This window comes from Salvia hispanica, chromosome 5 (assembly GCF_023119035.1).
Source record: "Salvia hispanica cultivar TCC Black 2014 chromosome 5, UniMelb_Shisp_WGS_1.0, whole genome shotgun sequence".
Taxonomy (NCBI): Eukaryota; Viridiplantae; Streptophyta; class Magnoliopsida; order Lamiales; family Lamiaceae; genus Salvia; species Salvia hispanica.
This window is the reverse complement of record NC_062969.1, coordinates 22,264,281-22,287,275: the sequence shown is the minus strand read 5'-3', so window position 1 is coordinate 22,287,275 and position 22,995 is coordinate 22,264,281. Positions and strand designations below refer to the sequence as shown.

Below are 22,995 nucleotides of genomic sequence, written 5' to 3'. Positions count from 1 at the left end.
ACGAGGCAGGGGCCGCCCCGAAGCTTTTTTTTTTTTTCCTTCGGGTCGACCCGAAACGTCATGATTGCCCTCCATCAAACGATGTCATTTTGGATATTCTTTTATAAAAAAACTTACATTAATTATGAAATTAGTAGTATAATCTTACAATTCACTTAAATAGTTTTAAAAATATTACTTTTCCTTGTTCACTTTAGACAGCAAATCATTTTTTACTTATAGATATGTCCTTGAAAGTTATGTTCTGAGTCCGTAATGACTGATTTTCGTGACCTACCTCAGAATTTTTGTATTTATCTGCTTGGGATGTTATTGCATTTCCAATTCCTTTTGTGCCTCAATTATCTCAGTTGTCCAAATTTTATTTTTCTCATTCAATCATTACTGAGAAATCTCGACTGTATATTTATAGTAAGTAATATTATGCGTTTTAATCGTATGAGTGTGGAGAAATAATACTCTGAACTATTAAATCAGCCTTCTATTTCTTTTTGAAATATATTGTATTATGTAGTACATTTTCATAACTTAAATTATCTTAAAACATTTATTAAAATAACTCCATTATTTGATATTTGTGAAGATAATTTGTGAAATAAATAAATAAAAATAAAATAAACAATTCATGAATATATATTGTGATACATTCTAAAATTTTCATATGAAGTAACACGTCTTCTATTTTGGCACTTGGGCTTATTAATTGAAAAGGATATTCTGGCCCTTGGTCATATAAAAGGCCTTATTGATGCACTATTTATTAGTGCTAAAAATACTTGCAAGTATACAAGGTAGATCTAGTATAGCTAAAGGTCAGTATCGGGATATCGAACTCAGGGAATAAGATTGCAACTGTCTATCATATACTAAGCTGTCATGTACTATTTAGAGACACATGGTTTTTGGGTTTGAATTTATAAACTAGACATAAAGAAATAAATAAATAACAGAAAATATAAAAATAAATAATATACAAAACAGGCTAAGGAATGTAGAATTTTAGGAACCACAATCAAAAGCTAAAATCCAAAAGAATTCCTTGAATTACGGTCTCTAGAGTTACTAAGCTATCACATATGTAAAACTATATCTTCTCTCGAAGCATATAATTTGTAGATTGCTACCTAGAACCGAAGTGTCCTTCCTAGAACTAAGGCAACAACTCCTAAAAGCTCCTAAGATAATTTTGCTTCATTCAAAGGCTCAAATCTCTCGATTTTATTGGCAAAGACGTCAATTTCTCCTCTTTCAAATTAGACTACTCACTTCTCAGTTCTTGTAGTAAAATCCACATGCATTCATAAGATGGTCAATCAAACAAATGTATAAGCACAAGAGAAATCGAAATAACTACAAGAGCTAACAAGGAAAAACAATTGAATTAATAACTCAAAATCATAGCATATTACCAAAAATTCTACAAAAGATGTTTAATACTCATAGACAAGTAAAACAACAAAAAGTACTAGACATGAAGAAAAATAAAACAAAACCCAAGGTTGAATTGTGCAATCTTCAGTCTTCTCTTGCCTGGATCTGCAGAGCTCCGCTCCAATGGAAGATGGATGAATTTAAGTGTGGAATATGGTATGGAAGAAGTATAGGGATGGAGAGGATTGGAGGCTCTGAGATGAATATTATGAATTAGGTTATGGGTATATATAGGCTTGAAAAGGATTTATAATTGGTAAAAAAGTATCCTCCAAGTAATAGAAAAGATGGTAATTTCGAATCATATAATTAATAGGAGAGATTTGATATCACAAGGCAACAATTTCTTTCCTTTCTTCAATTTCCGCCAATTTCCGCCTAATTTTGACTGCACTGCGCAACGTTCGTAAAATGGCCATAACTTTCTCCACAGAACTCCGATTTAGATGTTCAAGGTACCCACACGAAGCTATTTCGAAGACGAAGAGAATGGTATGTATTAAGCACTGATTGGACTTCAAACTCGTTGGAAGATGGGCTCGAACAGAGGCTGCTGAACCTTGACACCTTTTTTTGCACCTTTTTCTATCATTTATCAACAAACACATCAAAATACCAAAATATATAATATATGCAATTTAAGAACATAATTTGCAAGATTGACATTTAAAACGAGCCAAATCTAGGCCTTAAAATCATGCAAATCCCGTGTTTATCACTTATTAGTTGGACACCAGCCAAATAACTCAATTTCAAGCCCGATCCAATCAAATATTCAAAAGACAGTTCTTTTTCATTTTACCAAATGCAAGTAGTTATTTTTTTTATTGGTATATTTGAGCTAAATTAAATTTATTCAGGCCCCAACACAGGGCCCTTGTTCGGTTAATAATGCGGATTTGTAGTACAAGGAATGGCAAATCGTGCGTATGAGATCGTTATCTTGCCGATACAATGACAAGTCCTACTCAGTTCAAACAGAATAGGACATGATAAGAAAAACCTTTGACAGAAACACGACTCGCTTCATTCAAACAAGAACACAACCCACACACAGTGACGGAACCAGGAATTTCAATAAGCCGGGGCTGAAAAAATTTTAAATTATAACAATAGTAGTATTTAATTTCATACTCCCTCCGTCTATCTGCAGTAGATGCATTTAATTTTCAGTATTTATTTTGGAAAAATGATAATAAATAATTAAAATAAAAAAAAGTAAAATAACAGAGAAAATAATATAGGGAAGATTATTTTTATATTATTCTCTCTCTCTTACTTTACTCTCTCTTCATTATAACTATTTATTACTCTCTTCGTCCCAACTAAGTTGAGACAACTTTTGGGTACAGAGATTAAGAAATGTGTTGAAAAGTATGAGAGATGAATAAAATAGGAAACATAAAGAGAGTAAAGTAAATGATGGAATAAAATAAGAATGATTAGATGTTTTAATTTTTTGTTAAAAAAGGAAATGATTCAACTTAGTTGTGACATCTATAAAAAGAATACGACTCAACTTTATTGAGACGAAAGAAGTATATTTTTTTCAAAATGATTGCTCAAAATGAAACGCCTTTACTGCATAAGGAGTAATTGTCTTAGGCGAATTGTAGTAAAAAACTATCAATTTTATATGCACTATCAATTCACAAATACTCTTTATCTTAGTAAATTTAAGAATGTTTGGAACTAAGCTTGTTTTCATTATTTGGAGTCATTAAATAGTTTGTGATGATTTGAGTTTAAATATTAAGGGTGGAATTAAATTATGATAAAGGATTTTATATGATGGAGTATTGGACTACATATATGTTAGGGAGAATAAAATAAATTAATTGCTCCCTTGATTTTGCTCAATAAAATGGAGTATCAAAATACGTTAAATATAATTTATCACTAATTTTTCTACCATTTGACGGGTCAAATATTTTCCTTCTTCCAATGCACTTGATGTATCCAAAAAAAAAAGAAAAACAGATCTTTTGCACTGCCCTGTTCGTCTTCTTTCCCATGGGCCTCGCCATTTCTTTTTCTTCAAAATTCCTCTTTTACATACTTCTCTCGGTCTCATCTTCACTTCGCCGCCCAAGTCTTGTGTTCTCCTTGCTAATTCTACTTTCAATTTAGAAAATCAGGCGGCGGGATTCGTTGTCTCTTGGGGCGGAGACTGGGCGGAAGACGGCCATGTAATGGGGAGTCTGGGTCTGGGGCTGGCCAAGCCCCCGCGCCCCATGTAGTTTCGTCACTGCCCACACACGACATGAACACATTACCGACACAATAAAAATGCAAACATAATAAGACCCAAGAATAATACATTCATTTTGTATCTCTGTTTCATGCTATCGTGTTATGGCCAAAATTGTCCACCCAAAATTATAGATCATTCTATAAAAAACAACAAAAATCAACATACATAAAATATTTTCAATAGGTCTCTTCATTTGAAATTGAACAAAATATGTTTTCTTCCTCATCCCCATAAGGTACATTGCAGCTTCTCAACAGCAGAAAAAGATAATGATGCCTAATTTTGTCACGCTCTCGCCTTTTCTTGCTTCATGAGACGTAAAGATAACGACGCCTAATTTTGTCAGGCTCTCGCCTTTTCTTGCTTCATGAGACGAACAAATTCGCCAAATACTGTGACAGAAAAGTTCATATTAGAATTCCTCATTTTCAAATCAAGGCAAGTACTACTATGTAGTGTGTTGTGAGGCCCGATAATCGAGCTAAGAAAGAGCAGTTCGACATATCTCCCATCACAATCTTCGTTGTAGAGCACAACAAAACTAATGGAGGATGCAATGGTGCTCAATGAAACCGGGAATGGGGCTGATTTCTAAACTTATATGCAGGCAAATGGGTGGTGTTTCCAAATTTATGGTAAGATTAGAAAAGGATTGAGAAAGTTACCAGGATCCGAATCATGAGGTCCAGGGGAAGCTTCCGGATGATACTGTAGCGACATGACCTTCTGCTGAGGAAACGCAAGCCCCGCACAGCTGCCATCGTTCAGATTGACATGAGTAACCTCGACTCCTTCAGGAAGCGATTCTGGATCAACAGCGTAGTTGTGATTCTGCAGAAGACGCAATAATTCAGTGCGAGAACAAGAGAGAACTAACAAAGAAATCAAGTAAAGAAACAAACCTGAGCACTGATCTCAACACGGCCATTTCGAATATTCCTGACAGGGTGATTTCCTCCATGGTGACCGAACTTCATCTTGAAGGTTTTACCTCCTAGTGCTTGACCAAGTAACTGATGCCCCATACAGATGCCAAAAACGGGAACTTTCCCGATTATTTCCTTGACAGTTTCGACAGCGTAAGGAACTGCTGAGGGGTCTCCTGGACCATTGCTGAGAAATACACCATCTGGGTTCATCTTTAGGGTCTCGGATGCTGGCCATGTTGAAGGAACCACTGTGATTTTACAGCCGTAGGATGCCAGACGTCGGAGTATATTACTTTTGATGCCAAAATCATATGCAACAACCTTCACCCAAGAATAAACAGCAAGAAACAGAGAGATGAGGATAGTGTGTTACAAATATGCAAGCATTCATCTCTTGAGTAACATGGTTAGCGATACAAACATGAAACGTCTCTTTGTTTCTTCCATCGGAATTGAATTCCCATTGCGAGCCAGTTTTGTCAACCCATTCATAAGGAGCTTGACATGAGACACCGCTTATCAAATCCACTCCTGTAAAGTAAGCCAACTGTGTGAACTATTTTCATAGCAACGAAAAACACCAGTTTAACAGTTCTTAGCTAGAGGAGACTCACCGACTATATTCCAAGTCCGAGACATGTTAAGCAGTTCATCCTCTGTTTTAGATTCTTCTGTGCTCAACACACCGATAAGGCTGCCATCTTGCCTCAATCTACGGGTGATAGCACGAGTGTCAACATCATCTGCAGCAAGAAAATCAAGTAAATCAGCACTAAATCCCTGTTCTTCTCAAACCAAGATTGAGATATTAAATTACAACATACAAATCCCCATAATGTTCCTAGAAGCCAAATATTCTCCGAGTGTTTCCTTGCATCGCCAGTTCGAGGTGCTGCAACATACCAAGCAGTAAGAAAACAGAAAGAAAACGAAGCATGGCCTTAGTCCGAGTGCCTAAAGGGACTACCTAATGCTTAAACTTCGGATAACCAGTCCTGCTAGGAAGCATTGCCTTGACTCTTCATCATCTAACAACGAAAAAAAACACGCCAAATCAAATCCCCTTTCAAATTTCAAACAACAACATCTCCAAATACATAAACAACCAATCCCCCTACCAAAATTAACACCAGTATTTCCAATATGCGGGTTAGTCATCAGCACAAATTGCCCAGCATAGCTAGGATCTGTAAGGATCTCCTGGTACCTGCCACATAATAAACACAGAAAACAATTCCCTCTCAGCATAAACCCCAAATCCTGTTAAACCCCCACCTTTTTTCAGCTCAAAAACCCCCCAAATTGAAGATACATACATTCCAATCCACTAAAAACAGTAGCAATTGTTGAAACCCTACACATTTCTAACCAGTTAACAACAGGATTGAAAATTGAAGAATTTGAATTGACAAATTGAGAAGAAGAAAACAAAAAAGTTTACCCAGTTAGGGATGTATTGAAAACGACTTCACCAACTTGGGTTCCAGAGGCGCCAAATGACTTCGCCGGCCAGACGGAGCCGTCCTCGAGCACGAGCCTGGCGTCTGCCACCTTCCACGGGCGCTCCACCGATACTAGGCCTAAAAATCACCGAAAATGAATTAATTGGATGAATTTTCCCAAGGTAAACAAACAGAGAAAGCAGACGCACCATTCTCGGTGGAAGTCGAGCGGCAGGTGACGGTGAAGAGGGAAGGCTTTTGTAGAGTAGATGCGAAGGAGTAGAGCAACTGAGAGGAAGCCATCGCCATGACTGGAGCTGCAGCTGAGGGCGGCGCTGCCTAGGGATTTTATAGGTATTTCATTGTGTTTCAATTGTATATATACTCCATTATAACATCTCCAATGCAAATAGGCCAGCCGGCCAACCACTCTCTCTCCGACTTCATCGAGAGGTACCCACGTCGTACGCTAGGTGGCCGTTCCGTGGCTTGGACCAGCTTCATCTCATTGGCCCAACTGCCAGTTGTACGCCTTCGTCTTCGACGATCATGTTGTGCATGATAATGCAGGCGACATTATTTGGGAAACGCATCTCGACATCCCACAAACGCGTTGGACCCCTAATTCGCGACAATCTTGGGGAGAGGGTTGAGTCCGCCACCGAAAATGTTTATCACGCCCTCACGTAAATACTTCCGACATTCCAGGTGCCGACTCACCGATGTGGAGGACTCATCCCACATGTCCGTCGCCCCTAGGCAGCTAACCGCCGATTGCGCCATGCACTTTTGAATAGTGGGTGGTCGGGTCCGCCAACCGCATCATGCCCGAAGCGGAAACACGATATCGACGCTCCAAAGCGCCAACGATACGCATAAACAACCTCCGCGCATTCTAAAACGCCGGAACATGTTTGCTGGGAAACCACGGTTCTCGAAAAGTAGTCGTCATACAACCGCGATGTGCGCTACGTGATCCCGATCAATCACCGTCGGCGGTGGACAACCCGTGGAGGGCGAGGTATCCTCTGTTCCATCCTACGCATGTACCGCTCCATCTCGCGGTTCATGTAGGCCTCCATAGCCTCGCTCATCCTCCGTTCGTACTCCTCAAGATCCCCACCACCGCCACCACTCGCTACTACCCGCGTTACTCATCGCTCGATGATGCTCTTGTACGTAAAGTTAGAGAGAGAGAAAACTCGTAAAAACAAGTGGTGCAAATGAAATTAAAATCGCGTTTATATAGGTTTTAAAAAATCAAAATTCGGCGATGGCCGATCGTCGCGATCGGGCCGCCACAATAGCGGCCGCCACGTCAACGCCTACGCGTTTCGCGATTCGGCCGCGCCGTCCGTCCATGGTTCGTAGCCGACGCATAATGAATCGGTAGCCATTGGCTAGCCAATTGGAGATGCTCTTAGGCAAAACATGATATCTGCTTCATTTAAACTTGTCTTTATTTTAAAATTATTACAATATAAATTTAAAAATCATTGTAACAATATACCCCCCCGCTCATAAAAATTTGGGTCTTTGGGGTTTTATTTTTAAATTTGGTAAAGAAAAGAGAAAAGAAAAAGTAGTTGAACTTGTATGGTGGATGGTGGGCCCTAAATAAAAAAAAAAGTTAAAAAAAAAAAGAGAAAAAGGGTTCTTATAAAGGATATAGTATTTATTAGACGGGAAAAAAAAAAATATTCAAATTTCATGGGGGGTAATTCATTTTGCATGTCATTTATAAATTTTTTATTTTTCAATAATTTTTAACCAATTGTAATTTAATTAATTTTGAAATAAATATATTAAAAGAAAATAATAATAATAATAATAATAATAATAATAATAATAATAATAATAATGATAATAATAATAATAATAATAATAATAATAATAATAATAATAATACAACAACAACAACAAGTTTCCGGCAAAAATGACATACTACTATGCAATAATTTCATCCTTATAAATGAAACGTTTTTTCATTGCCCAATAAAAATGAAGTTTAAAATAAAAAAAACCCATTTTCTTTTTTTTTTTTTACTTTACTCTCCTTTTTTAACTACAAAAAAATTGATAAAACTTATTGGAAAAAACCCAAAAGTTGCATATTTATTGGGATGGAGGGGTATTAGTTTTTTTTAAAAAAAAAACTTTAAAAATATATTATAATTAAAATAAATAAGAACAAAGCAAGAGATAATAAATTAGGGAAAAAGAATAATATAATTAAAGAGTTTTATTAAATACGGATTATTGTCTTGAATAAAAATGACCTTTTATAATAAAAGTTCTAGGATATAACTAATGATTTTTTGATCAAAACGAAAAATTTTAAAAGTTAATAGTGAAAAAAGAGAATATTTTTGCCATCGCAGAAATTTTTGAATTTTTTTTATTATCAAAACAATATAATCAATGGGGTATAATTAATTGGTAGGAATTTTTAGATTTTAAAAAAGAAATAAAGTATTACGAGTAAGTTGGGAAATGAGTGGTTAGTTATCGATTTCATGAAATATTATTTGCAATGGGAAAAAGATCTGAATGTGTGGAAAATGTTGAATGTAATTATTTCAGTGAAAAAAAATGGGGCCCCCTCCGCCCTGTTTGTTTTGAATAAAGGGGCGGTGCTTGATCAGCCGCGACTACCGCGGCAATGTCTCCACCGCCGAGGTCGAGCGCTTCTTCTCTAAGCATCTCGAAAAGGAGGTCTAATTCTCTCTCTCCCCACACACACTTTTTTTTTTAGCTAGGTTTGTATTATTTGAAAATGATGGTTTTGATCAATTGTTAGAAAAAAAGAGAATGTGTTTTTTCATTATTGAACATTTAGAGATCTTGGGATGAATAAATTTCTAATGCAATAATTGAATAAGTGATCTTTAGTTGATGTGTGTGAGAAAAGTTTCTCACTTTCTTAGCTTAATTCATGATGCATCTTATCGAGTTTTAACGCATAATTTGATAGTGTACTAGATAGTTAGAAAAACGATTGAAGTACTGGTTTTTGCATTCGACCTTACTCTTGGTTGTGGGAATTAATTGGGTTTTTTTAATATAATGTAGGGAGATATGGAGTCTCACGGGCCGATATGCTATGACAACGGCGTGAGCTACGTGTTCATTCAGCATAGCAACGTGTATATATTGGCGGCATCAAGGCAGAACAGCAATGCGGCTACCTTACTTGTGTTCCTACACCGTGTCGTTGATGTAAGAAGAAGGAGAAGATGATACCATCGCGTTTCTTGTGTGTCATTTCATTGATTTTTACTTTGTTGTGATAGGTTTTGAAGCACTATTTTGAGAAGTTGGAAGAGGAGTCTCTCAAAGACAACTTTGTTGTAGTGGTGAGTGTCAAAACTTATTTAAACATCATTTGTTACATATCTACATATGTCAAAATTCAAGAAATTGAAGCCTTGATTTTGCATTTGAAGTATGAATTGCTTGATGAAATCATGGACTTTGGATATCCTCAATACAGGAAGCGAAGATACTAAGCGAGTTCATCAAGACGGATGCTTATCGTATGGAGGCTTTCAGAAGCCTCCAATGGCCGTGACCAATGCAGTGTCGTGGCGCAGTGAAGGGATAATGTATAGGACTAACGAAGTAAGTCCAGCGCTTGTGAATTCTTCGTCTCATGGATCAAGATCTGAATCGTTTTTTTCGTGGCTTCGCATAGGTGTTTCTCGATGTGGTTGAGAAGGTGAATCTTCTTGTCAACAGCAACGGGCAGATAATCCGCTCAGAAGTGAATGGGGCTTTGAAGATGCAGACGCGTTTGAGGTGAACACACGAGCTTCGTTATCACTTGATTGCAAAAAAAAAGACATTTTGATTGTGTATTTTTTTTGTGTTTTGTTTTAGTGGTATGCCTGAATGCAAGCTTGGCCTCAATGATAGAGTGTTGATGGAGTCTCAAAATCAATCATCAAGAGTGAAAGCCATTGATTTGGAAGATATCAAATTCCATCAGTGAGCTTTTTTATAACTTAAAATGAACTTCAAATTCATGCTCAATGTTCAATCTCATTAGCCCTTTTTCGATCATAGATGTGTTCGCCTGGCTCGATTCGAGAATGATCGCACGATCTCTTTCATACCACCCGATGGAATGTTCGACCTCATGACATACAGACTCAGTACTCAGGTGAAGCCACTGGTTTGGGTGGAAGCTCGTATCGAGAGGCATTCAAGGAGCCGGGTCGAGATGCTGGTGAAAGCGCGAAGCCAGTTCAAGGAACGAAGGTAATAATATCTCGTTCTCCTCTAAAAAAAACTCTCCTGCCTTCGAATGAGATAACACGACGTTTGTGCAGCACTGCAACGAGTGTCACGATCGAGCTGCCCCTGCCCCCGGACGCAACGAGCCCGACCGTCAAGACATCAGTGGGATCTGCCAAGTATGCACCAGAAAAGGATGCCTTGTTGTGGATTATCAAGTCTTTCCCTGGCAACAAAGTTAGGCTCTTTCTTCATCTTTATGCAAGAATTCAAGTTTGTTTTGTCATATGTTGTTACATTAGTTGAATATTTTGTAGGAATTCTTGTTGAAAGCAGAGTTCAAACTCCCTTCTGTTTTATCTGAGGATGCAGTGGACAGAAAAGCCCCAATTTGTGTCAAGTTTGAGATTCCATACTTCACTGTTTCTGGAATGCAGGTGTGCTTACAAACTCGAGCATACGACATTTGTTCGTTTCATTTGCCAACGATAACCCGTTGCGTGTTTATGACAGATTCGATACCTTAAAATCATCGAGAAGAGCGGCTATCAAGCGCTTCCGTGGGTGAGGTACATCACCATTGCTGGAGACTATGAGCTCAGGCTTAGTTGAACTGGTGACCTAATTCATGAATTTTAGTGTGTGCTTCAATTTTCTTGCTGTTCAGTTGAAATAAGCAATTCTTGAAATGGAACATATGTTTGCATTTTTAGTTAGTTGATGTTTGCTGTGTATAGAAATTTTTAGTGATTATGCAAAAACTGAGTTACTACAATCCCTTATAGTAGCTACTGCCAATACTAAATAGATGGAAGAATCAATCTCCGGTTACGTTGATGGACGGCGAGCGAAGTTATGCTCGCTAGTCGCTCGGTGAACTGGTCGAAGACCTCGTCACGTGGCAGCATGCTGATCCGGACGTGCCTCGTGCTTCGCCAAAGTGTTTCCGCTGCGCGTGAGCACCTTGTGGCCGCGGAAGAACCCTTCACAGTCCTCGGTTTCGCCCTCGCACTTGAGCCACGCGAAGGCCGGCTGCGAGGCGAAGGTACGGCCGCTGAACTTGCACTTTCCGGCAGGGAACTCGGGCAAGCTGAAGAGCTTGCTCTTCTCGACTGCCGCCCTTAGCTGCTTCCATCTCCTTGTCATGAGATGGTAGTTGTGCTCGAAGAAGGCCTCGTTTTCGTCGAAACCCCTCGTTGCTCGTGGGAGTCGGATATGACGTGGAGGATCTGCTGCGCGCAGCTGCGACTCTTTGGAGACGCCAATCGTGCTCAGCACGATGAACTCGGTCATCTTCCTTGCGGTTTCTCGATCCTTGACAAGAGCCCACCTACAAAGGGTAGTAGCAGGCATGATCAGGGGCGAACGCAAAAAATTGCTTGCGAAATAAATCGGTGGGGGTGCTCGGGCCCACCCTACTCACCCAAGCGTGTGCCAGCATGGCCCGTGCTTTTGGAGACCGTGAACAGCATGATGTCATGATCCTCGGGAGGGGACGAGATTGGGGTGTACTGAGGCCAGTAGTAGGCCAGGTCATGGACTAGCACGCTCGGTCCCGGTTCACCACGGCCGCCCTTGATAGCCCGTCGGGGTTGTTTGGAGACGTCACGAGCTCAATGTACGGGACGTCCCTCTTGAACTCGCGCGTCTCCGGCCCATTTGTAGAGCCCCGACCTGAGGAAGTCGGTGATCTGAGGATACGACTGCAACACGACACGACACGATCAACAACGGTGTGAGAAACATCCAAATCTTGAAGATCATGCCAACTCAGCAAGCAATAAATGAGTACATTGCAGTCTGTGTTTGTTTGGTGAAATGTGTGAATCACTCAAGCACAGCTACATTGTATCTATAGCATGTGCATTATTATTATTTTTCCTTACATCCTAAATAAAACTAGTGTGACATGTAACTGCCCAAAGCATTAATCTCTAGACTCAAATAATTGCTAAAAAATAATGTTTTCCATCTGCAGATTGTAACAATAAATGGAGACAATACAGATCTGCAGATAAGCAAGCAATTATGGGCAGATTTTGATGTCTCTTGAAGTAAAAATATCACAAAATCTCATGGAAGATTTATCCATACAATGCAAAGCGGCAGTAAAAACATAGGCGAGAGGCGACTTACAGAGTAGAATGGGGCAGCAGAGACAACACTGATAGGCTCCGAGGCGTTAGGGGGAGATACGGCATAGAGCACGGCCTGGAAGAGCTGCGTGGACCCCGTCCCCACGACTATATATCGGCCGTCCGTGACAGCGTTCCCCACGAGCTTGTGCAGCCTAACCACTGCATTGGCAAACTCGGGCTCGAGAAACCAGCAAAGGGTCCTCACATCAGAAAAGTAGCTGATGAACTTCCAACCCGGGATCACCACCGTCGTCCGATCCCCTGTCTGCTGCCAATACCTCTCGTACATCGTCGGATCACCACTGCACACACGTGTCACGAAACCAACCAATCCATCAATCCATCAATTCAATAAAGTCACTATCTCAACTATTTTTTCCCAATTCTCCAAACAAACATGTGTAGGGTTGGTTGGTTAACTCAACCTAAGTTACTTAACCATCGGGTAATCGTACACGAGCATGATATAACACCACCATGCCCAAAGGAGTGGTCCAGAGCCGAGGACGGTGGTCCTATCCCCGCCCGCCCGCCACTCCCATAGGTTTCAATGTGGGTGGAAGGTAGGTATGCAAAGGGGGGCCAAACTTGTGGGGCATTTGATCAAATGATTGGATCCATGACAAGTTAATATCATTCTTCATTCTATGATATGACAAAGGCCTAAAATGGATCTCAAACACTTCATTTCTTAACGCTTTCATTAAACAAAGTAACCCTTTTTCCATACAGATAGATAAATAGGCCTAATTCTAAACTTATATATTATCAAGATTCCATTACTACTTTCTTCAATAAATAAGCAAATATGTGAAGCTTTTTTAAAAGTAATATTCCCTTCTGTCCTTTAAAAATTGACTTAATAAGGTGTGACAAAATTTTAAGTAAATAGTAATAAAAGAAAGGTTTTTTTATTTTGAATCAATTTTTAAGAGCATCAACAAAAGCAAGAATGATGAAAGTGGTCAACGAGGGAATCAAGAAAGACCACCACCATTGCTGCCCCCTAATCATGCATGCCACTGTCTGAGGAATACAACAATCACTTTGGAAAACATCAAAAATCCAAGAAATAAAATAAATATAAAACAAATTTTGTGTAATATGCTTTGATTGTGCCTCTTGCTAACATGCCAGTGGGAATTCCAAAGCCAGCATGACTTGTCCCTGTCCCTAAACTGACATAGCGTGAACCCCCAGGCGCACGTTAGGGAACCACACCATCATTCAAATCTCTTAAAAATCAGAAATCCTAATTAATTAATCACTCAAACATGTTCAGAAATTGGGGGTTTTGGGAGGAAAGTGATCAAAATTGAATCTTTGATGATGGGTTGTTGTTGGTCAATAAGAAACTTCATCATCATCACTCAAAAATTTTAACCATCATTTTTTAAGGGAGAAAGATTGCTATTCAAGCACAAGATGCTGTCCCAATACATGCATATGTTAGAAAATCCCAAGAGTCAAACACAAACCCAAACCCCACTTGCTTACAAAAAGATAAAGAATTCATCTTGGTGAAAAGTTAAAACAGTAAAACTAATTTCCCCCACTCAAATGTGAAGGCGGCAAAAGGTGAAAAGGAGAGGTGAAAAAAAGAAGCCAAACTTACTGGTCCAAATCAATCACTTCACTAAGAGCTGGTTTTGAAGGTTGAAACTTTGTTTCAAGAAACGCCATTGTTGAAGATGAAGATGAGTTCTTGCACTCGTTTTTGAAGCTGAAGATGTTCTGGGATTTGTGCTCTCCCCGCAGTAGTTTCTGTAGAGCAAGCCAGCGTTCAAGGCAAGAGAAATCACCAAGAAATGCCCCAAAACCATGGTTCTGAGCTCCACAGCCATCAAGATTGCTTTTTACTCGTGTTTCTTCACCTCCTAAACAAAAAAACAAAAGGGTTTAAACAAGAGATTAAAAGCTAATCGTGCATGTTTTGGAAAGGGGTTTGGTTAAGCCAGAAAGTGGAGAAAATGACAGAGAAAATGACTAGGAGAAGATCATGGTTTCTTTTCCCTTTTCTCTTTGCAAAGCAAGAATCATCACATGAATAAGTACCTGTGGAAATAGAAAAGAAATCCCACTTCGGAAAAGCTCATACAAGAGAAAAGAAGAGAATGATTTTGCCAAATCACATTGGCATTTATATAGGGGAGCTTTTCAAAGTGAGAGTGGGAGATTGGAGAGAAAAGTAATACACATATATTAATACATATTGCAGGAATTTTGCAGAGCACTAAAGATTACAGAAACCAAGAAGCATGTTGCAGGAAAAAACTAAAATAAATAAGTGGTGGATTCAGCGGGAAAGGATCTCTGCTGTCAAAACGCAGAACTTTACACATTAAACGACTGCAAACATTTCATAAACTATATATTCATTTATTCTCCCACCCCACCCAATTTACATTATTTACTAAAAGGTGTGTTCTATTAAATCCTTTTATTCTTTATTAGAATATGTTTTTTTTTTGCAAAAATTTTTTAGTTATAACAAATTATTATTGAAAATATAAAAGATGTTTCATGATTGAAAGAAAAAAGTGTGATTGGTGATGATGATGAATTCATTTAAGGATAAATTTCATTTAATTGGGTCTTTTCAATTGCCGGAAAGAATTGAGGATGCCAAATATAAAAAAATGAAGAATATAATCTCCTAAAAATATACAAAAACATATTCACGTGACATATTATTTAAAATTGTTAATAAAATGAGGGCTTTTTTTATGTTCAATCAAAGTTAATTTCAAGAAAATTTTCGTCTTCGACTCCGATGAGATAAATAAGCTTTTCACCACCAGATGTTGTATAGCTAGACTAGCATTTTATGAAAGCCATTGAAAGTTTGAGGTTTTTATAAACAAATAAAATGAACGACATTATTTAAAAATTTGCTGAAACATTTAGAATGTTTTGTAGAATACGTTGCAAATTGGGGATATAATTAATACTAGTACAAACTTTTTGTTCGAAAAAATCACTTCAAATCTCAATATTATGTGCTTATATTTTATAATCACTTATGAGTTATGACAAGCAAGTAATAATCTACCTAAAGTTTCCAAGTTAAAACATGCGAATCCGATATACTACCGATTAATATGAGGCTCCACCCTACTGGAATAATTAGTCATAAATTAATATTACATAATGCTATATACACTATCTAATCCTTTATAGTGCTACTTATTAATATTTCATAATGCTATATAAACTATCTTTTCCATTATAATACTAATTATTAATAATATAGACCAAATACGAGTCTCCGCGTATCATAAATTATACTCCATATTAACAATATAAAACAGATCTTCTTCTCATATGAAATCAAGATTAATTAGTGGGAAATTAATATATAGCACTAGCCACTAAGAGGGGGTATTTATCATAGTTTGTGTACTAGTTTGGTTATGAAGAAATTTATTTTTACCATTCCACTCTCCCAGAACCATCCCTTTTCCCGATTTTGTTTTTTACTAGTTTGGTTATGGAGCAATTTATTTTTACCATTCCCACTCTCCTAAGAACCATCCCTTTTACAGATTTTGTTTTTTTTTAAAGACCATTTTCAATAATATACTAAAATATAAAATGGAATAGATAATTAGTTTCAATAGTATTTCAAAATCAATCATATTTTTAGTTTTTGAGTGGAAAATACTTCTCCGTCCCATTGCATGTGACACATTTTTCGAGCACAAATTTTTAGATAGTGGTATTTAATGGTTAAATGAAGAGGGAATAAAGTATGAATGAGAAAAAAGTACGAGAATAAAAAATAGGGAGGGAGTGTTGTTTTTTTGCCATAAAGAAAATGTCTCACTTTATAGTAGGGCGGTCAAAAGAATACATTTCTCTTGTAGTGGGACCGATGGAATACCTATTTTTAGGTTTACACTAGAACAAAATCAAAAACTTTTCGATTTTGTGAGTAAAAAATGCATAACATAAAGAATGTTATTTTATGTTTTAGTTTAGGGTAAATAGTTAGAGTAAATCATATTTGATGTGACATTCGCACTAAAAATAGGTTTGAGTTTAGTGTAAATAGTTGGAGATGCCTTAGCAACTATCGTTGAAGTGACAGATTCGAGAGGAATTAGTGGATCGGAATTTCCATATGAGATTGACAACGATCATGACCGAATATAATTGGTACTCGTGGATCGACATTAATTCAGTGACCCTACGCGACCCCCCTCCATCGATCCATCCCCGATGACTGCGAAAGTTTGATGTCTAATTACTTAAGACACTAAACTACATTATAGTCTATAGACCTTAGTTTTTTCTTCTTTTTAAACTTTATTTGGATTTGTTTTACGGTTCACACTTGAATATAGATGATGAAGATATGACCTAATTAGGGTAATTATGAAATAAATCTAAGGGTGATGATACTGAGCTATCAATCGGTCTGCATCCTTTAGAAGTTGGAAGCATAAATAGGGTCTACAAGATCAGATGTCTACAGGAACAAATGGAATATTAGCCATTCTTCAAAAGGGACCACTTTGGGTACTTCATGAGAGCTCAGTCATACTAATCTAGCGTCCTATTTATTTATGACATTAATTATTTCCTAACTTTGGTTATTGTATTGGCCCAAGATATAAAGCTAGCTTATCAATTATAGTTGCTTGGATTTGAACTTTCGGCAGCCATTTTCTATATGGTTTGAATTCGTTTTTGTTGCTTGGTTTTGAACTTTCGGCAACCATTTTCTATATGGTTTGAATTCGCTTTTGTTGGTTTTATTGTGTTATCGACTTTACTTGGAATTACTCTTGCTTTCGATTGATTATGAGTTATGATTTTCTTCTTGTTATTTATTATTATTTTTTCTCTTTGTTTTCTGCTGTTTGATTGTCATTTTGCTAATGTTTTCCTTCTTTTTTTTGCTTTGCTAGAATTATGTAATGCCATAAAATCTAAAACTCGACTCTACCCGTGGTTTCAATTTATGAGGGTGGCAATTGTTGAATAAGACATGAGTCACATTTTATGTCCATAGAAAAATTGTACATTTTACGCATAAATGTGATTGTGAGTTTTATGCGAGGGGTGTCAAGAGTGGGACAATGTTTCGATGTGACTAATGACGAAAAGTTAATTTCATGATACGCATTAATAATGTATTGTATCTAACGAAGTTCAAGAAGTTTCAGGTTAAAACTAGTTGGTTTCACGTTTCAATTCATGGATTTCTAATATAATTTAAGTCGATGAAAACCTGGTCCAAATCGATTAGAACAAAAGTCCCAACTCCCCACATGTTAATAATAAATGGATTTTAAATTAGAATCCCATGGGAAAACTTACTACTATATAAATTTGATGAATTACCCCACATATCAAATGGTTTTTAATTTGGATTCCCATAAATTTATATCTTTATCTCATTATATATGAAACCCTTGTAACTTACAAAATGTAATGCCAAAAGGTTTAAATTGAAATAATGTCTGAAGAAGTAATTAGATTTGCGCATCTAATATTGGGCACCCCAAATCTAGAAGTGGTCCTTTGAGGGTTCACACAATTGATTTAGCTATCTACCCTATTATTGAAGAAATTGGACCTATTCAAGTTGCTCATTTATTATTGGTTTATTATAGAATTCAATGTTGCTTCTGTCAGTCACTAGGTTAGCAGGTCCCCCAACTATGACACAAATACACAATGATGAAATTGAAGTATGAATACCTCGATTTTTTCTCATCTTTTAATAATCCTAATCTAAACTAATTTAGTTGTAACTACAAGAAGTATAGGTTAATTTTGAATTTTAACTAATGCTTTTATTTTTGTGTATTTTGAACATGTTCTAGCATGCTTATTACTTGTGTAATGCATGCTTTGTTTTGAGCTTTTATTTCCCATTAAAAAATTGATTGTGATGGATGATTCAAGAATCTAATTTTGGCAAAAAAAAGAGGATATAGTTACGTAACAACAAGTTTTAAATTAATTTTCTGATCACTTTATGATGATCAAAATAAAACATTATTGGTACCGTTGAAAATCTATTATCAAGAAAATTTTCAATGGTACATTCAATTTCACATCGAATCCAGAAAATCAACTTATTAGCCAACAAAATATCAACTTATGCCAAATTAAACTTGCAAAATAATTCACCTAGAAATTATATACAACACCTTGAAAATGAAGTCAAACTCACGAATGCAAAAAATACTTAGTTCTTGTGTGTTTTTAGATGTTTTGAAAAAATATATTTGTCTTTTTATATATGCAAAAAACATATGAAATCTGATGAAGTTAAAACGAACAAAATGACAAAGATATGGAGTTAGACATTGGATGTCTAGATACCTAATTAAGACACCCTAAAATATTGTGGTTGGGAAACTACATAGTCATATTTATTGAGAAATGTACGAATGGGTAAATTCAATGTAAAAACAACTTACATGGATTCCACTCATGCCTTTATTGGTATCAAAACCATTTTCACTATATGTCATTATTTTGGACTCATAATGTAATATTTACCCTATTTATTTACCCTATTTGCTACATCTCAACCCCACCACATCACATGCTATACTTTTTGTTTTACATAGCAGATATATAATATACCTTGAATTATTTATATATCATATACAAGTTAATCTAGTTCTTCCTAATTTTGTATGTCTATCACTTAGCATTATTAATAAAGATGAAAATCAAAATAGCTATTTAATCAAGAAGGTTAATCATAATTGATGAAAAAAATGAAAGTAGGTTATTTTATTTCCTTTAGAAATCCATTAAAATACTTTACTCCAATGTATTTACTGTTTTGAGAGTATAATCAAGGGGTATTTTTTTCTTCCAAGAAACTAAGTTATTAATTTTATCATTTTGCAATGAAGTATTGAATATGGAATTTGGGCTTGGCTGCATTTTACTATATAGGAAGGAAGGCCCACCTGTAAAGCCCATTCACATCAGTGACAAGCAGTAATGGGCCATGACAATGTCCAATATCTAATTAACAATAGTAACAATTTTTGTTCGATTTTCATGAATTGCTATGTTTATTTAATAGTGCGACTTATATGTCACACACTTGGTTGGATACCATTTGAACCTCCAATCTACTAATTAAATGGAAGCATTTTATTACAAGAGAAACAATTAACCTGTTTTTATACATACAAGCACTACTTAAAAAAATGAATATAGCTATTTGAATGATAAGAATTAAATCCCAATTTCCTTTAAAAGTTAATTATGTTTCATTCTATTGCAAATTATGGCAACCACAAATTGCATCAAAATGAGACTTTGTGGGACATAGTGAAAAAAATCATTGTTACTAGAAGACCAACGTCATAGCTAACAGTGGATGATAGTGGATGAAGATGAAAGTTAACTTTAATCATTCACACTCGGCTCGAGTCACAATATCTCTAACAACCAAATTTATTAGAGTATAATTTTTCGACCTTTAGTGACCGACGATGAGATTAGTCAATCCCCAATCTCACCTCGGATTCGTCATTTAGATTCCGAGTCACAACCCCTGTAACTTGCTCCATGCTAAGTTGGGAATATCCAACTTGCAATTCCAATTCAAAACTACACTAAAACACATTCCATCTTTTTGCATGGGAATATAATCCATTCCTTCTTTTTCAAGATTACTAAAACACATTCCATCTTTTTGCATGGGAATATAATCCATTCCTTCTTTTTCAAGATTTCAATACCCACAAATAAAGCATAAAACACCACACAAATTTGCCACACTCCTCATCAAGCCACCCACAGCAAAATCACACAAAAACCCCACTCCACAAAACGAATCTCCGACGTGGCGCACCACCTGTAATCGGCGTCGGCTTTCCACATTTCCCTACCCCAATCAACCAGATTCGCCACGCTCCGCCTCATGCCAAACAGTCCATAAATATGGGACTCTGCAACAACCAGTCCCCTCAACTCAAACTCACCACATTTTCAAGAAAACAGCAGCAGCTCCATCTCCCACCAACTGTTCGACTAAATTCCAAACCCAAAATTTCAAAATGGCCATTTCACTCCTCCCCATTAGTAGCGACGACGAAGGTTACCACTACGCGCCGCCAGTATCTGCTGAAGGTGGCGGCGACGATGATGATGCGGATTATGATTATGCTCCAGCAGCATGATTTTGATTAAAGAAGAAGGTGTTTGGCGTTTTGATATAGCATAGTGTTATTGAAGAAGGTGTTTGTCGTTATGTCTTTGATTTCAATTTTGTAGTACTATGTTTTAATTCAATTTTCGTAATTATTGACAAGAGTTTATTGCACCAGATTATGATATAGTAGTAGTAGTACTTAATTTTTTTAAAATTGATAAATTTAAAATTAGGAAATAGTATAATTTTTAAAAATTTAATTATTAAATAAACATTTTGTCAAAAAACTTGTTACTGGTGAATATGGAACTGTAGCTTATACGAACTCTACTTGTACTATATAAATTATAAATAGAAAATGATACTCCTCCTTTTAAAAAAAAAAATAGAAGCGCTTGAACGACGCTAGTTTAATGCATAATTGGTAAAATAAGTAAGAAAAATTGGTAAAGTAAGAGTAAGGAAAAAAATGAGAGAAAACGTAGTGGAAGTAGAGAATGGATTGATGGTCCATGCTCTAAAATAGAAAGATTCTAAAAGTTTTCATTTTTAGGAACGATCAAAATGAAAATATTGTTATTTTTAGATAACGGAGGAGTAACCTAAAATATGATTAAACAAATTAGTTTTTTTTAGTTAGAATGTTAGAGTGTTTACGGTGCCTGGGTAGCATATATACAAACAAATCCTAAAATTAAGAACGTGTTTAATGTAAAACTTGAGGTTTATTAGATACATCGGAATATGGAGTATACTATAAGCGCTATATGGGTAGTGTTAAAAAAAGTCAAATCATAATGTATAATCAAATAACCAAAGTTATACTCCACCAATTATGTTATTATTAAATTAATTTAGTTCATAATACGGATGCTATGGATTGTAAATAAAATATTGTGTAGGGGTAAATGTTGTTTAATTATTCTAAAATTAGAAAATTTATATTTTTCAGAGATGGATGATATGATAAGAAAGTAGTTTATATTTTTTAAAGACAAGAGAGTATTAATTAAACACATTTTAATTAGTGAAAATAAGTTTTTCATATAATCCTATATTAATTAGAGTTTGAGTTACTAGAGAGAGAAAAAATATCATTATCAATCCTTTTTTAAAAGGTTTAGTGACTATAAAGAAAAAAACATTATCGATTCTGTTTAAAATAAATCAACAATATTATTGGAAATACAAACTTGGTAACACTTTCTGAAAACAATTTTGAGATTAGGTTAGGGACAAAAAAACGTTATTAATCTTGAAAATTTACTACAAGTATTGTAATTTAGTGATATAAAACACTTTTTATATATAAAGTAAGAAGAAACTATGGTAATCTTTAATCCTAATTACATCCTCTACTCAAAAAGGAAAAAACAAAAACAAATATGCTTAGTTTATTCAAAATTGAAGAACAAAATGTCCAATGAAGCAAAAATTAATTGATATTCACGTTCACCTTCGACTTATAAGATGGTTTCAAGTCACTATAACACTGAATAAATAATAGTACTAAATTACTACTCCATTCGATCCACAAATAAGAGTCATATTTGCCATTTTAATCATCAGTAAATAGGAGTCTCGGTCCACTTTTACCATAAATATTAATAGGGTTCCACCTTCTACTAACTTTTTTTCACCCACTTTTCTTAACTCTTAAAACTCACGCTAGAAATGGCTCAATAGTAGACTGAGTGAGTATAAAACAAATAAAAAATTAAAAAAAATCCCCAATTAAAACATATAAATATCCAAAAATTCGAATCCCATATTCCCATATAGATTGATATACCTTGCTTTTCAAGGTTCCCACTCCACAAAGCGCACACAACAATTTCCACCCACACAAATATTTGGCACACTCCTCCCACAAGAAACATACATCACAAAATCCCAATTTCCGACGTGGCAGCGCCACCTGTAAGCAGCGTCGGCTCTCCACACTCAAACCACCGTCTCCGCCTTTTTCAACACCTTAAATATGCGCCAAACGCGGCGTAATCTCCTCACAAATCCACCCAAATCTACTAGCATTCCAACTGTTTGATCAAATTCTCAACCCAAATCCCAGAAATGGCCGTCATCTCTACATGGCTCGCCTCCGGTGAAGACCGAGGTGCAGCTATGACCACGCGCCGCCGCTGGAAGGTGGAGGCGACGATGATGACGTGGACTACGATTATGCTCCGGCTGCTTAAATTTGATAATTCTATATATGTGCTAGTAATAGCATCTCTTGTAAATTAATTTGGGGAATCTCCATTTTTGGTATTATATGTACTATATATTACTAGCATTTATTAATAAAAATGAGGTTAATAGTACTATATACCTTTGTCCATCCCATTTAAGAATTAAAATAAAAATTTGAAATTGAAGAAATGTGTAATAGAAAAGGAACACATGGAATACAAAAATGGGATTAAAC

General features: G+C 36.2%; 1 protein-coding gene and 2 pseudogenes across 1 annotated transcript; 1 reads left to right on the top strand and 2 right to left on the bottom strand.

Annotated features, from left to right (window-relative positions):
- Positions 1-3,732: 3,732 nt before the first annotated feature.
- LOC125190754 (carbamoyl-phosphate synthase small chain, chloroplastic-like) lies at positions 3,733-6,405 on the bottom strand. Its single transcript, XM_048088141.1, has 10 exons — positions 6,266-6,405; positions 6,056-6,194; positions 5,733-5,821; positions 5,582-5,642; positions 5,439-5,506; positions 5,229-5,357; positions 5,036-5,145; positions 4,588-4,935; positions 4,351-4,516; positions 3,733-4,077 (listed from the first exon to the last, which is right to left on the bottom strand). Exons 1-10 carry the CDS (start codon positions 6,363-6,365, stop codon positions 4,028-4,030), a joined length of 1,260 nt encoding a protein of 419 aa, XP_047944098.1. The 5' UTR covers positions 6,366-6,405; the 3' UTR covers positions 3,733-4,027.
- Positions 6,406-8,549: 2,144 nt separating this feature from the next.
- LOC125189646 lies at positions 8,550-10,937 on the top strand (annotated as a pseudogene).
- Positions 10,938-11,024: 87 nt separating this feature from the next.
- On the bottom strand, positions 11,025-14,281 carry LOC125187447 (annotated as a pseudogene).
- Between the last annotated feature and the right edge of the window lie 8,714 nt (positions 14,282-22,995).